General features: G+C 35.2%; 1 protein-coding gene across 1 annotated transcript in view; it reads right to left on the reverse strand.

The window, feature by feature from the left end:
* Nucleotides 1–12,794, reverse strand: part of sorcs3a (sortilin related VPS10 domain containing receptor 3a) — a 368,557-nt gene that overhangs the window by 208,007 nt on the left and 147,756 nt on the right. Inside the window, exon 2 of the mRNA XM_051703251.1 lies at nt 3,626–3,693. Coding sequence (XP_051559211.1) covers nt 3,626–3,693 — 68 coding nt within the window. The remainder of the gene's footprint in view (nt 1–3,625; nt 3,694–12,794) is intronic.

The following is a 12,794-nucleotide window of genomic DNA, read 5'->3' on the forward strand; positions in this document are numbered from 1 at the left end:
AAACTCAATAATTGATTTATATATTTATTTCTGGATTTTTATGTGATGCATTTTTCTACATTTCTCACATTTTATAAAGTTTTGGATTGTTTGCATATCTTCCGCATAATTCAACTTTTGTCTTGCACATTTCTAGGGTGGACGAGGGGTGCACAACCAAATTATCAAAGCAAATAAAAGCTGAAAATGCTGAAGTTATTTGTCCTTAAGTTCTCTGGCCAATAGCTGATCGGGTTTCTACCAGAACTCTGAATGCACATAACTTTATCAACATTTGCTTGAATCTGTACCGGGCAATTATGTGAAACTCACGTCACAGTACCTGCAGCTATTCTTGCATACCGGCAGCTATTATAAAGTGTCCTGCTTACTACACCAAATATGCTTTTGATCTTGAAGCATGAATTTGCTTAGAACTTTTATCCCTAACATTATAAATATTTCTAAGCATGTCCCTTACAACATTTGACACTGGTGATACATTTTGGCTGTTATTTATATTTAATACACTTTTCTCTTTCTTTATCTTTGATTAAACTCTAATACCGACAATTTGCAAGAATATTTCAGACTTTAAGAGCACCATTTTGCAACTATTTGTTGCTAATGAATTATGAATAAGATATGAGGTGTTTCATCTTCCTCTGAGAAGGATTTTTTTTTTTTTTTTTTTTTTTTTGTGAGAGTGTGGTACAGAGATTTGAACAAAACTGTATCAGTTTGATTAGTGGCATCGGTATTTCCTTCACAACCATGCACAGAGGGGTTCATATGCTTTGAATATTATCTGGAAAAATGACTGATCTGGCTCCATTGTTTAAGGTCATGCAGTTCATTAAATCTGACACGCTGTTTCTCCAAGAAATGATAGTGCCCTGACCTTTCTCAAGAAGTCAACAGCTCTCTAGTTTTCCGGTAGTGTAACTAAACTTCACCAATTGCTCCCTCAAAGTCCACCTCTATCTTAATTGAACTTTGATCTCAATTAAAAATGAAGATGTGTTTGCCTGGGAACATATTATACTATGAATCACTGAGTAAGCCAGGCTAAATGGGCATACAGAAAGAAAATATTGAGCACTGCATGGGTTGAGTTTATATTTGCTATTAGCCTGTTTAAATTAATAGAAAGGACTGTTTTCATTTGCATTATTGTTTATTACTATTATTATGTTGTTACTGTGTTGTTAGACAGTATTTAAGACCATATTTCTTTCTCTCTCCCTTTTTTCTCTCCATTTATTTATGGTCCCATATCAAAAGTTTGTTTATTACAATGTAACTGCAATGTAATTACTGTATAATGCGTGTATACCATGGTTTTACTTGCAATTACTATTTTTTACATATAATACATTCAACATGGACATTGAATTATAAAATATTGTCTTTTTCCAAATTAAGTAAAACGGGTCATTCAAACAATGCGTGGCACTTCGGCTTTGCAACTTTTGAAAAATGAAACATACTTTTATACGTATCTTTATGTTTACTCATTAAAGGGACAATTTAAAGATTATATAAGTTGTACCGGTCTTAATTAGATTCAGAACTTACTCAGAGGTCCATCTAGTTAATGTCGGGGTCAGGATGGACAATAACAGGGTGGACACTCAGTGGATAAATTAGCCACTACATGGTCTGTGAATGATATCTAGCAAAAAATATTTGTAAACATTTATTGATAATTATATTTCTGTAAACATAACTATACTGACATTTTAAAATTACATTATTTGTCTCTATATCTTCCCATAACATTTAATGCTTGACAACATATGACTAACATCACATAATAAAGGAAAACATAAATAAACTAAAGAGTTACACACTTCAAATAACTAAAAAACGGTGTGCAATCTCATTTCATAACATACGTCTTTAATTAAAGGTAACAGTTCATACTGTAACAGATTAGACTGCAAATCAAGGGAAACAAAAAACTTCACTATCAGTGTTAAAATGACACATTTACCATAAATTAATACATGTTAGTAAGAGAATGTAATACTAAACACTTAATTGTGTGAGGTTAAAAAAAAAAAAAAAAAAAAAAATTTGTATTGGAAATGTAATTGGGTGAAATTAAACATTATAAAACCAGAAACAATGCTAAATAATTGCCTATAAATCAAACAACTTTACAATTTTTAATTGTAACTGAATCACCTTGAATAGAAGTCCATTTTATTTTTTAAGTCATCTTTAAATTCCACATATCAAATCTTGCATTATTATGATAAAAATAAAAAAATAAAAAAAAAATCCCTCGCCCTACAGCATCTCATGAAAATAGCATTGCACTTGTCATCTCAAATCAGACATCTTCTCAACTCAAATCTTCTCAAGGAGATTTAAGCACCTCAATATGAAGCTTCACACCATCTAAATTGAAGTGCTCAACTGACCATGTGGAGGATAAGGCTGTTCAGATCACTCAATTGCACAAATTAGTACCAAAAACACCAAAATGAGAATCTAACAGAGCCAATAAACATTACAAAGGGATGACAAAATAAATTGAACATAAGATTGTGGAGGACTTATGGGGTCCAGATCAGTGTCAAGTAAAATGTTTAAAGGCCTTTTTCTGCTCTAAATATGGAGATAACTATGAAAAACGTCCTATTTAACAAGAAATCAAGGGCCTTGTTTAAAGAGCACTAGCACTAAGCACATCACTATGCAATAAGTCATACTTGCAAAGTCAATGGGCATGGCCGTGAAGTTTTGATATTTCCGTGCAAGCATGCGCTAAGTCTAGGCGCCGGCCTCTTTTGCAGTGACTTAAAAAAACAACAGGTGGAAAATATGAATACACATTAGATCATAAGTACAACTGTAAATATAAACATAATAATAATAATAAAAATAATAATAATCATAATAATCAATGAAAAATAAACCATAAACTCTAGAAAGTTTAAAACATTTTGGATGTGGTTCTGAAACGTCCTATTTCTCAGGAAATTAGCAAATTGCGTTTTGCGCCACTTCATTAACATAAAATTCACCCATCGTTTGCGCACATACACCCACAGATAGCACAAGCACTCCCACCCATGCCCACTTGCGCTTTGCTCTGGCACAAAAAAAATGTGCTTAGAATTAGTGGTCTTGTTAAAATTAGATAAGACGTTGTGCACAGTCATTGCACGTTGTGCTGCACCTAACGCTGCTACAAAAATAGAGCCCCGTGACTCTTTTTTCTGCAAGGGGAAATGTCTAATAGTCCCAACTACAAGTAAAACCAAAACAGCATCCATGACGTTTTGGTGTCTCTGGTGGTTTCTAAATGTGGAATGTCTCTATCTTTTCCAAAGATGGAAGGACATCCATATATGTCTGAACATTTGTCTCTTGCTAATCTTAGACAAAACAAAAGCATAATTTACATGCTAGAAAGAACAACATCTGAGAGAGAAAGAGGAGAGGGGAGCATGCTTGGAAAAAAAAAAAAAAATTACATTGCATGTAATGAAAGGAGCAGATGAAGGCAAAAGACAGCTCTCCTTCCTGGATATGTGTGGGTGGAAGCGGGGACAGAAAGTGTAATGGAGAATGGGAAAAAAAGCTAAGACAGGAGGAGAGAGATTGGAAGGGAAAGATGTCGGCTTTATCTCACCTCCATAGAGTGCTTTCTGTTACACTGCCAAGGTGAAAGTCATACAGCTTGGTGAGGATCAGAATCACCTGTAAAAAGAGATACAAAAAAATATAGTATGTATATATATATATATGTGTGTGTGTGTGTGTGTGTGTGTGTGTGTGTTTGTTTGTGGTATCTTTGACAAGAATCCATTTCTTATATTCCACTCTGTCATATTTATTTTTATAACAGACTCTCCCTGTGTCTGAAATAGCATTCTGTCAGAGTATGTACTGTATTTTATGAAGGATTCACTTCTCGGCCCCTAAAACAGTACAGTACATTATTTTGGTATGCATGCGAGTAGTAGATTCTGAACATACTTCAAACAGGGATGCTGGTATTGACTTTACATAAATGTCAAGACTTTACGTAAATAATATTTTAATATAAAATAATATTTTATTTGTAAAATAAATACATAATCACACAATTTTCTGTTATTAATCACGATTAATCATGGAACATGGAGTCAATGTGAACACGCTTGTCTCATAGAGACAAGGGCGCCAAGATTTTCACTGAATAATGACTTACTGTACATTTTGGGTTGTTTCTCAAAACTATTGTGTGCCATCAGAATACTTGGGCTACATTTATTATACTTTTTGGGTGCTATCTAAAGGTTTAAAATGAAGCACTATCCACTGCCATTGTATTGGAAAGATGGACCCAGATATTCATCAAGCCTTTTGTGTGTGTGTGTGTGTGTGTGTGTGTGTGTGTGTGTGTGTGTGTGTGTGTGTGTGTGTGTGTGTGTGTTATGCAGAAGAAATTAAGTCATATGGGTTTGAAACGACACGGGGGGTTAGTAAATAATGACATAATTTTGGGGTGCACTATTCCTTTAACACTTCTTTTCTTGCATTGCAAGCACTGGCATTTCCTTCAGGAAATGAAAATCTAGTTTTCTGAGTTCTCAGAAAAAATTTTCAGAGTGTTTAAGAAGCCAGTGGTGCCTATATGGAGACAATATGATGACTTATATATCTGCAAAAAAAAAAAAAAAATAAGTATTGCAGAAGACAAAGCTGTGTTTAATTGCAAAAAACAATGTATGTTGTAAACGAAACCCAAGAATTGAGATCTTTTTTTTTTTTTTAATCTGCAACAAACTTTTGCCGTCAATTTTTTTTGTAACACTTCTTTTTCTTCGAGTTTCACTCTGCGGAAAGTATTTTTTTTTTCTTTGCGATGCTCCTTTTAATGTTCGCGGTACCTCTTTCCCTTTGCGCTTCACTATGTGGCACTGCTTTGACATGGGGCGGAGTTATGAGTATGACGACATCACATGGGGTGTGGCTTATTCACAAGATCAAGGAGCATGTGCAGTTTACATGCACCATGATGCCCGCTAACTTCTGTACGCGATCAGCAGAAAAATGTCACTGTGATTTAAGGTTTGTCTCATTTCTAACCAAGAATAATATCACTTAATGTTAAAAGATGAAAAGAAAAGCTAATTTATAGGGTGAAAGTCCTGGTTACAGTGCTTTTATGCTTCATGTAGCTTTTTAGCTCATATCACTGGCCTGTGTCGTTTCATGTTCCAGTCTATTTCTTTATCTTTAGTATATTATATTTATCTTTAGTATTATTTTGTTTGTTATGGCAGACCTGTCTTATATTACTCTAATAAATTACTATTTAATGTTCAGTGATGATTGACTTATTGGTTCTTTTTCAAATGTTTCCGCTGTGAACTGCCCATCAACTTTGAGCACTTGACTCACCTGCTCTCAAACTCTGTGGTCCCAGTTCCAATACAGGATACATTTTTAAATGTGTAACATAAGATCAGTAATTCTTCTCTGTGGTGGTTATCAGACTTTTTAGTAATATTTACATGTCTTCAAATGAAAGTGTAATAAAACTTGACAAAATTAGCAACACTGTCTTCTTTTGGCTAAATTAAAGGATTAGTGCACTCAAAAATGTCAATTGTCATTGTTTACTCACCCTCATGTACGACTTTCTTCTGTGGAACATGAGAAATTGTGAATATCGGTGTCGCTGTTTTTCTCACACAATAAAAATAAATGGTGACTGAGGCTGCCAGTCCCTAACATTCTGCCGAACATCTTTTGAGTTCCTCAGAAGAGTGTCATATGGGTTTGAAACTACATGAGGGTGAGTAAATGACAAAATAAATAAATAAATACATGAATAATAATTCATATTATTATTATTATTATTATTATTATTATTATTATTTTGTTGTTGTTGAACGAATCCCTTTAAAATCATAAATCTCTTATTCTGTGTTTTACCAAGGTATTTGAGGCTAGTTAAATTTTTAAACAACACAAAAAATGACTCAAAAGCAAGTCTGTTTGCTAAAGTATTATTTATAAATGATTAAACACATTCAGTATCTTGTAAAATATTATAGATTGTTGTGCATGTTACTACAAAAGACAACAAATTTGGGTACACTTTACACACACTGCTATACAACATGACAGCTGGAGCTCTGGCAATTTGTGTGTGGTCATGTCAGTTGTCTGGGACTGATGTCTCTAGTCAGCGCAACAGCATTCTGGCAAATAAAAATAATTAAATGTACTTAAAGTTAACTCCTTTATTGAAAGGAAAATGTTACACAAAGAAACACAGTTGTGGACATGAAGCGTTGTAATGCCTCACCAGTAGGACAAAAGCCCCACAACTGTTTTCATCCTCTTGTGATAAGGAGCAGGGAGCACCATTTCTCCATTATACTCTAAATTCTTTGGTCTTCTTGTATCTCACAGCCATATACTTCCTCAGTAAATAAGTGGAATACACATTGTTTACAGGGTTAATATACATAAGTATTCCTCATGATAACATTGGATTGGTCTGCCACAAAATAATACAAAAGTGCTAAAGAAAACAAAACAATGCTATGAAATTATACTGCTGTTATTCTGCATTAATGCCTTGTTTATTTTTATTTTTTTTTTTTTTTTTTATTAATAACATTTAAAATAAGACATAAAGATAGTTATGTTGTGTTATGTTGCACTTAAAGTAACAGCTTCTTACACTGAATCATATGTTTTGATCAGACAGGTAAAATTAAGAACTGTAATCAAGGCTTTGATGACACAAACACATTTTTCCCATTATGTAAATAGGAGTTTTTAAAAACCTAGCTAAGGTGAAAATAGCAGACTGGAACATGAAACGACACAGGCTGGTGATATGAGCTAAAAAGCTACATGAAGCACAAAAGCACTGTAACCAGGACTTTCACCCTAAAAATTAGCTTTTTTTAATTATCTTTTAACATTAAGTGATATTATTCTTGGTTAGAAATGAGAGAAAATGAGACAAACCTTAAATCACAGTGACATATTTCTGCTGATCGTGTCTGCTTGTTTTGAAGTTAGCGGGCATCATGGTGCATGTAAACTGCGTATGCTCCTTGACCTAATGAATAAGACACACCCCGTGTGATGTCATCATACTCATAACTCCGCCCCATGTCAAAGCAGTGCCACATTGTGAAGCGTCAAGAGAAATGAAGCACAAAGGGAAAGAGGTATCGTGAACATTAAAAGGAGCATCGCAAAGAAAAAAATACCTTCCGCAAAGTGAAACTCAAAGAAAAAGAAGTGTTGCAAACAATTGTATGCCAAAAGTCTGTTGCAGATTAAAAAAAGGATCTCAATTCTTGGGTTTAGTTTACAACATGCATTGTTTTTTGCAATTAAACACAGCTTTGTCTTATACAATACTTAATTGTTTTTGCAAATATATAAGGCATCTGTAACATGGTTAAAATGGGCAAGGAGGAAGCGGAAACTGGCTGAACAGTCAAAGTAATATTTTAATTTAAACTTAAACAAAAAGACACAAAACATAAACGCACACACGGCAGCTGCATGTGGCTCTCTCTCTCTCAAACTGCGGCATCCCGCTGCACTTATCCCTCTCCTCGGCTGATTAGCCCAACTGGGGGCCGGCCGTGTGCACTCACAGCCCCGCCCCGCCCTCCTCCTAATCACACTCCTCCCTCCTTTGCCTCATCACAGCATCATATTCACTCAATATGCCTAGCAACAGTTGCAAAGCACTAACTTGTGGACAACTATGCCAGATTTCCAAAAGCTCTTTGATTGTTTCTGTTCACAACGGCGGTTTGGTTTTGTTTACTTCTCTTTTGTGTTTTTATTTTTTTGAGTCAATCAGTCTTTAAAGCTTTTGGGCGGGTGGGATTGATTTTTGATAGTTCTCAACCCTGAACTTGGGCACTATGATCTGTGCAGATTGTGAGTTGCTGTGTGCAAAGTTGTTAGCCTCAGGGTCAGAGAAAAGACAGTGAGATGGCTTTGAGAGCTGCTGAACTAGCCATCCAGAACGTCAAATGCACATGCATGCACATCACAGACAAAATCACATATTCACAATGCTGACCCCCTATGTGGTTTCGTTAACTGTATGGTAGAACATGAACATGTTCCTTTTTACTTTTGAGCACGCTCTGAAATACAGAGCTGCAGAAGTTATCTTATGAAGAGTATTGTATGTCTCATATGTGTGCCACTCTGATGTGCATTTCCCAAAAGCATCGTTAGCCATCTATGGTAGGAAGTTTCATCTTTACTAACATAGTTCAACGATTTGGTGTTTCCTGAAACCGCAGTTCCAATGAACTTTCGCAAACAACATCGCAAACAACATGTCGCGTGGTTGGAACTACAGCTCACTTGTGGTTAGAAGCATAGTTCCTTGTTAGTTTGCTGTGTGGACATCATTTGACATCGCTGAGGCTTCTATACCTTTCATTTTATATACATCTTTCATTCCGTCAAGACTTTGAAGAGATTTACATGCATTTAATAAAAATACTTATTCTGGGGTTTTGCAGAAAACATCATTCTGAAACGTCTGAATGCAGCCTTTTAAGGGATTTTATGTGTTTATGTTAACGCATAAGTGCCATTAATGCATTTTTAAAGAGTGCGCATGTGCATATGCTCAAGTGCGTCAGGGGAGCACCGAAGTCTACTATAGAGGGAAACCCATCTATTGTAACTCATTGCATCTGTCACATTACAAAATGCATGCTACTTCCGAGTCTTCAGCAGCTTTCTAGCATTAAATGGCTTTCTGGTGTACGTGTAAATTAGCTATTCTAATTTAATATTTGCGGAAGTTATTATTCCACCCCTCTGAGTAACGTCATTAACAACAGCTCAACCAACATGGTTCGAACAATCGATGTGCGACAAAGTTACTATGTTTTCGGGAAACAGTCATGACTAGCTAGTTAATTTCCACAACGATGCATCATACTATGGTGGTTAAGCAGTGATTTACGTCGTTGTACAGGAAACGCACCCCAGATCCGTAGTGTGTTATACATGACGTAATGCGTTGTTTCAGTGGTCTCAGAGTGGTTCTGTGCTCGATACACATGCATTTCATCTCATACTCAATTATGTGTTATACACAGAACAGATACCCGTGTGCATCGCTAACGTGCATTGACCGTGTTAAATTTAAAGTATTCTAGATTTACTTCAATTGCTCATTTGTGTAATTCCAAATATGTTTAGCCATTACAAGTTTCTAAACAAATCTAAAGTACAACCATGGCACAATGTTTTGTTGACCGAGGAGTAGATGAGAGCATTTCAACATGTTTGAAAGGAGGAGCACAAAGCTGTTCACAACATAAACCACAAGAAACACTTCTTTCAGTTTTTCGCCAAAATAAAGGCTTGAGACCTGTATAGCAATGCCATGTGCTAAATTACTACAGAAATGTATTGTGAATAAAAATTATAATTTAAAAATGTAACTTCTACAGAGGACTCAAGTGTGAACACCCTACAGAGTAGGGTTCTTGAACATGACTTAATTTTGGTCAGAGGGAATCATTCACTAGTTTGTAGTTTTAACACCTTGTTTAACATAAGAGCTGCAGGTTAATGTTTTTTATTTTATTTTTATTTATTTTTTTAGAACTGATAATCATTACCCTGCAGCCCTAAGCAATATTAAAGAAAATAAACAGACAATAATTAAATATGAAACACAACTGGTAATATTTAGTTCCTAGAATGTTTTTGGAATGTTGGTTTATGGTTATAAAAACTAAAACCGAACAGTATGGCAACACCAATTAGCTAACAGACAGTTATATAAGTAATAAAATGCTCAATGCTTGCATTTGCTTAACAAATGTAAGGCGGAAGACAATGACTGAACGAGGGCAGTCATGAATTTAAGTCAATGTTGAGACACATGGTCCCTCACGTTGACGTTTTACATAATTAAGGCTATTTCCTTCTGTCAGATGTTGCTGTACTTCCTGTACTGGTATAATTGGCCTGATATGATGAGCTTAATTTGCATATTCATATTCATTTTCCTTTGATAGCATTGCCTGTTGTAAAACAGGCCTTTTCCTTGAAGGAAGGCAACAAGCTGTCACTTTGAGTCATGTTGGTAGTAGCGGCTACACCATGTCTATTTCAACAGAAAATGAAATGAAAAAAAAATAAAATAAAAGTAATGTAAGAGAGGGAAAAAAAATATGCTTCCCTCTCACAGAGAGAAGTGTAAACGGACCGAATCTCATGACAGTTATGGTACTGTGGCAACATTTTTGCAAAATGATATAATGTGGTTACTTGTGATTTGTGTGAATGGGAATAAAAGCCATGGTTGTTTTAGTGCATCAAGTGTTAAGGCCCTGATATAATTCCGGAAAATTTCTTCTTCATTCTTCATTCAGGGATAAAAAGAAGTTCAGAACAGCAGAGCAACGGTATACTGTTTGCGAACATTCAGACACCCGCCACACCACTGGGGGAGGCATTTAGAGGTGCATTTAAATATGAAGACGATTAAGACTACATGCAAAACCTTAACTAGTGTGACATTAAAATGTGTTATCAATGACTTAATGCCTCATTCTTTGAGTAGAGTTCACACAAGGTCAGTAAAAGAAGCTGTTTTAACTGCTCGATGATGACTTAAAGTAATATATAATTTGTAGATAATGTTTATTTGTCTTGTTTAATTTCTGAATGTATGACGCTATTGTGCTAACACGTTATACGTGGACATTATATACGCCAGTTACCCTCTGTTATTGTGATTTATGATGACACTGATACTATTGCAAATATGGGTGTATAAAAGAGTACTTATGGAGAAAATACAGACAAAAGAATGGTGATAAGAGAGGCATACTGTATCTTTGGGTAGATGTGTGAATGGATTTAGCACAGATGGCATGAGTAAATGGGCACTTGAGAGTATCTGAGTATATTTGTTTTAGTAGATTCCTTTTGTAGACCAATTAAAAAAACTAAACAAAATCTCATGACATGTTCTTGGAAAATGTCTCTACGTAAACAATCGTACAGATGCAGGTAAATTTGTACCAGCTCACTAATAACTCTGCATGCCGGTGTGTTCATGTTGACCGATCTTGACTGACTGAACAACATAAAATTAGCTGTCGGCTAAGGTAGATGAAGCTCCAGGTCACACCAACCGATGACATGGACTAATGGCAGTAAGAAGGTGTTTAGTAACAGGTTAGAATTTTTCCTTAAAGTTCACCCAGACGAGCTGTTACTAACCACCAAAGCGAACGCAAAAACCTTCTTTTCGGACATATTATGTTCTAAATGACGTCACACCCGTTCATTCTTCTATTTCGTATTAAGTAGATCAGGGCCTTTAATTTAACTCGGAAACTGTCCCAATACGCAAAACGAGCCATGTAAAAATCATTTTGCAAAAATGTAGGCATAATAGTGCATTATTCAATGTAATTCAACCCTGAAGCACTGGCAAATAACTTGTCAATTAAATTATTTAAAGGGAGAAACAAAATTCAATTTTAAATATAGATTAAGTAGTCTAGAAATTGAGAGAAGACTCCAGAGGAAAGAAAATAGTGGTGTACTGTATGAATGATATTTTCTGTCATTCCTTAGGGCATCTATTCTTTATTGTGTGAAACCCACAGACAACTCAGCTGCAGTGAGTTTTCCACAAATACAGAGTGTAAAGCTTCAACCTCTTGATGCCTTTCTGCTTTGTACATTTGAGTAGATCAGCAGAACTTAGGATGTATCCACTTCTGATGACTGGTACTCAGTGTAGCAGTCACTTGAGGCCAAAACCACTCCAAAACAACCAGATATTAGTAAAAGTGGATAGTTGTTCCAAAATGTAATTTACGACTAAAATTGTTTATTTACTCGTGAAAACATTTACATAACATTAAAAATACCATGGTGCTACTATCTGATACCACTAGTGTACCATGGAACCACCACACTAATTCCTAAAGGCCATAAGGGTCAGTAGCCTCTATAAAAGAAGAAAATGTTACAAGTTGCTTTCATACATTGAGAAATCAGTTTTGAATTTATTTAGATCAACACATTAGTGCAACAAGCATATTCAAGCATATCCATTTTGCTTTCAGTCAGTTGCTTTCAATCATTGAGTCTCATAGTTCCATTTAAGCACTCGTCAACCAGTTAATTAATTTAACTTGTCACATGGTTACTGTGAGTACTAGTTTAAAGACGATGCAAGTAGATGCTACTCATTCCGCAATGCTTCTATCCACGAAACCCCAATTAACCTGCAATTAATTGTAGAAATGTCAATTATCCATGACTTGGATTTTCATCATTTGACTTTAATTAAAGCAACCGGGCAAACATAATATAATAAATATTATTAGCATTACTAAATGTTCCATGTCCACAAAGACCAATTGAAAGTGTCAAACTCAATTTTGAAGTTTACCCCACTACTAATGAAGGGACTAATGACTTCTTTGGAAAATAGCCTCGGTCTCTATCTAACTCTTTCTTTCTCTCTCTCTGTCTGTCTCTCTCTCAAGTGATTTTAAGTGTGCCCTAGTATCTCTCTGTCTATCCCTCTCTTTTAAAGTATTTTATATATACCTTTTTTATCTCCTGATAGCCAGAGGCTATTGCAGGGTCAACTACATGCTGACCTGTGTGGCCATAAATTAAGCATTGCATTTTAAGTAGGAGAGTGTGAAGAGTCTTCATAAATCTGTTGAATTAAGTCAGTCAATGAAGTTAAAAGAAGACCTGAGAAGAAGAAAGATGCAATTGTTTGAACTATTCTTTATTTAAATGGCTGAGAAAGA

The sequence above is a fragment of the Myxocyprinus asiaticus genome, chromosome 7, assembly GCF_019703515.2.
Source record: "Myxocyprinus asiaticus isolate MX2 ecotype Aquarium Trade chromosome 7, UBuf_Myxa_2, whole genome shotgun sequence".
In the NCBI taxonomy this organism is placed as follows: Eukaryota; Metazoa; Chordata; class Actinopteri; order Cypriniformes; family Catostomidae; genus Myxocyprinus; species Myxocyprinus asiaticus.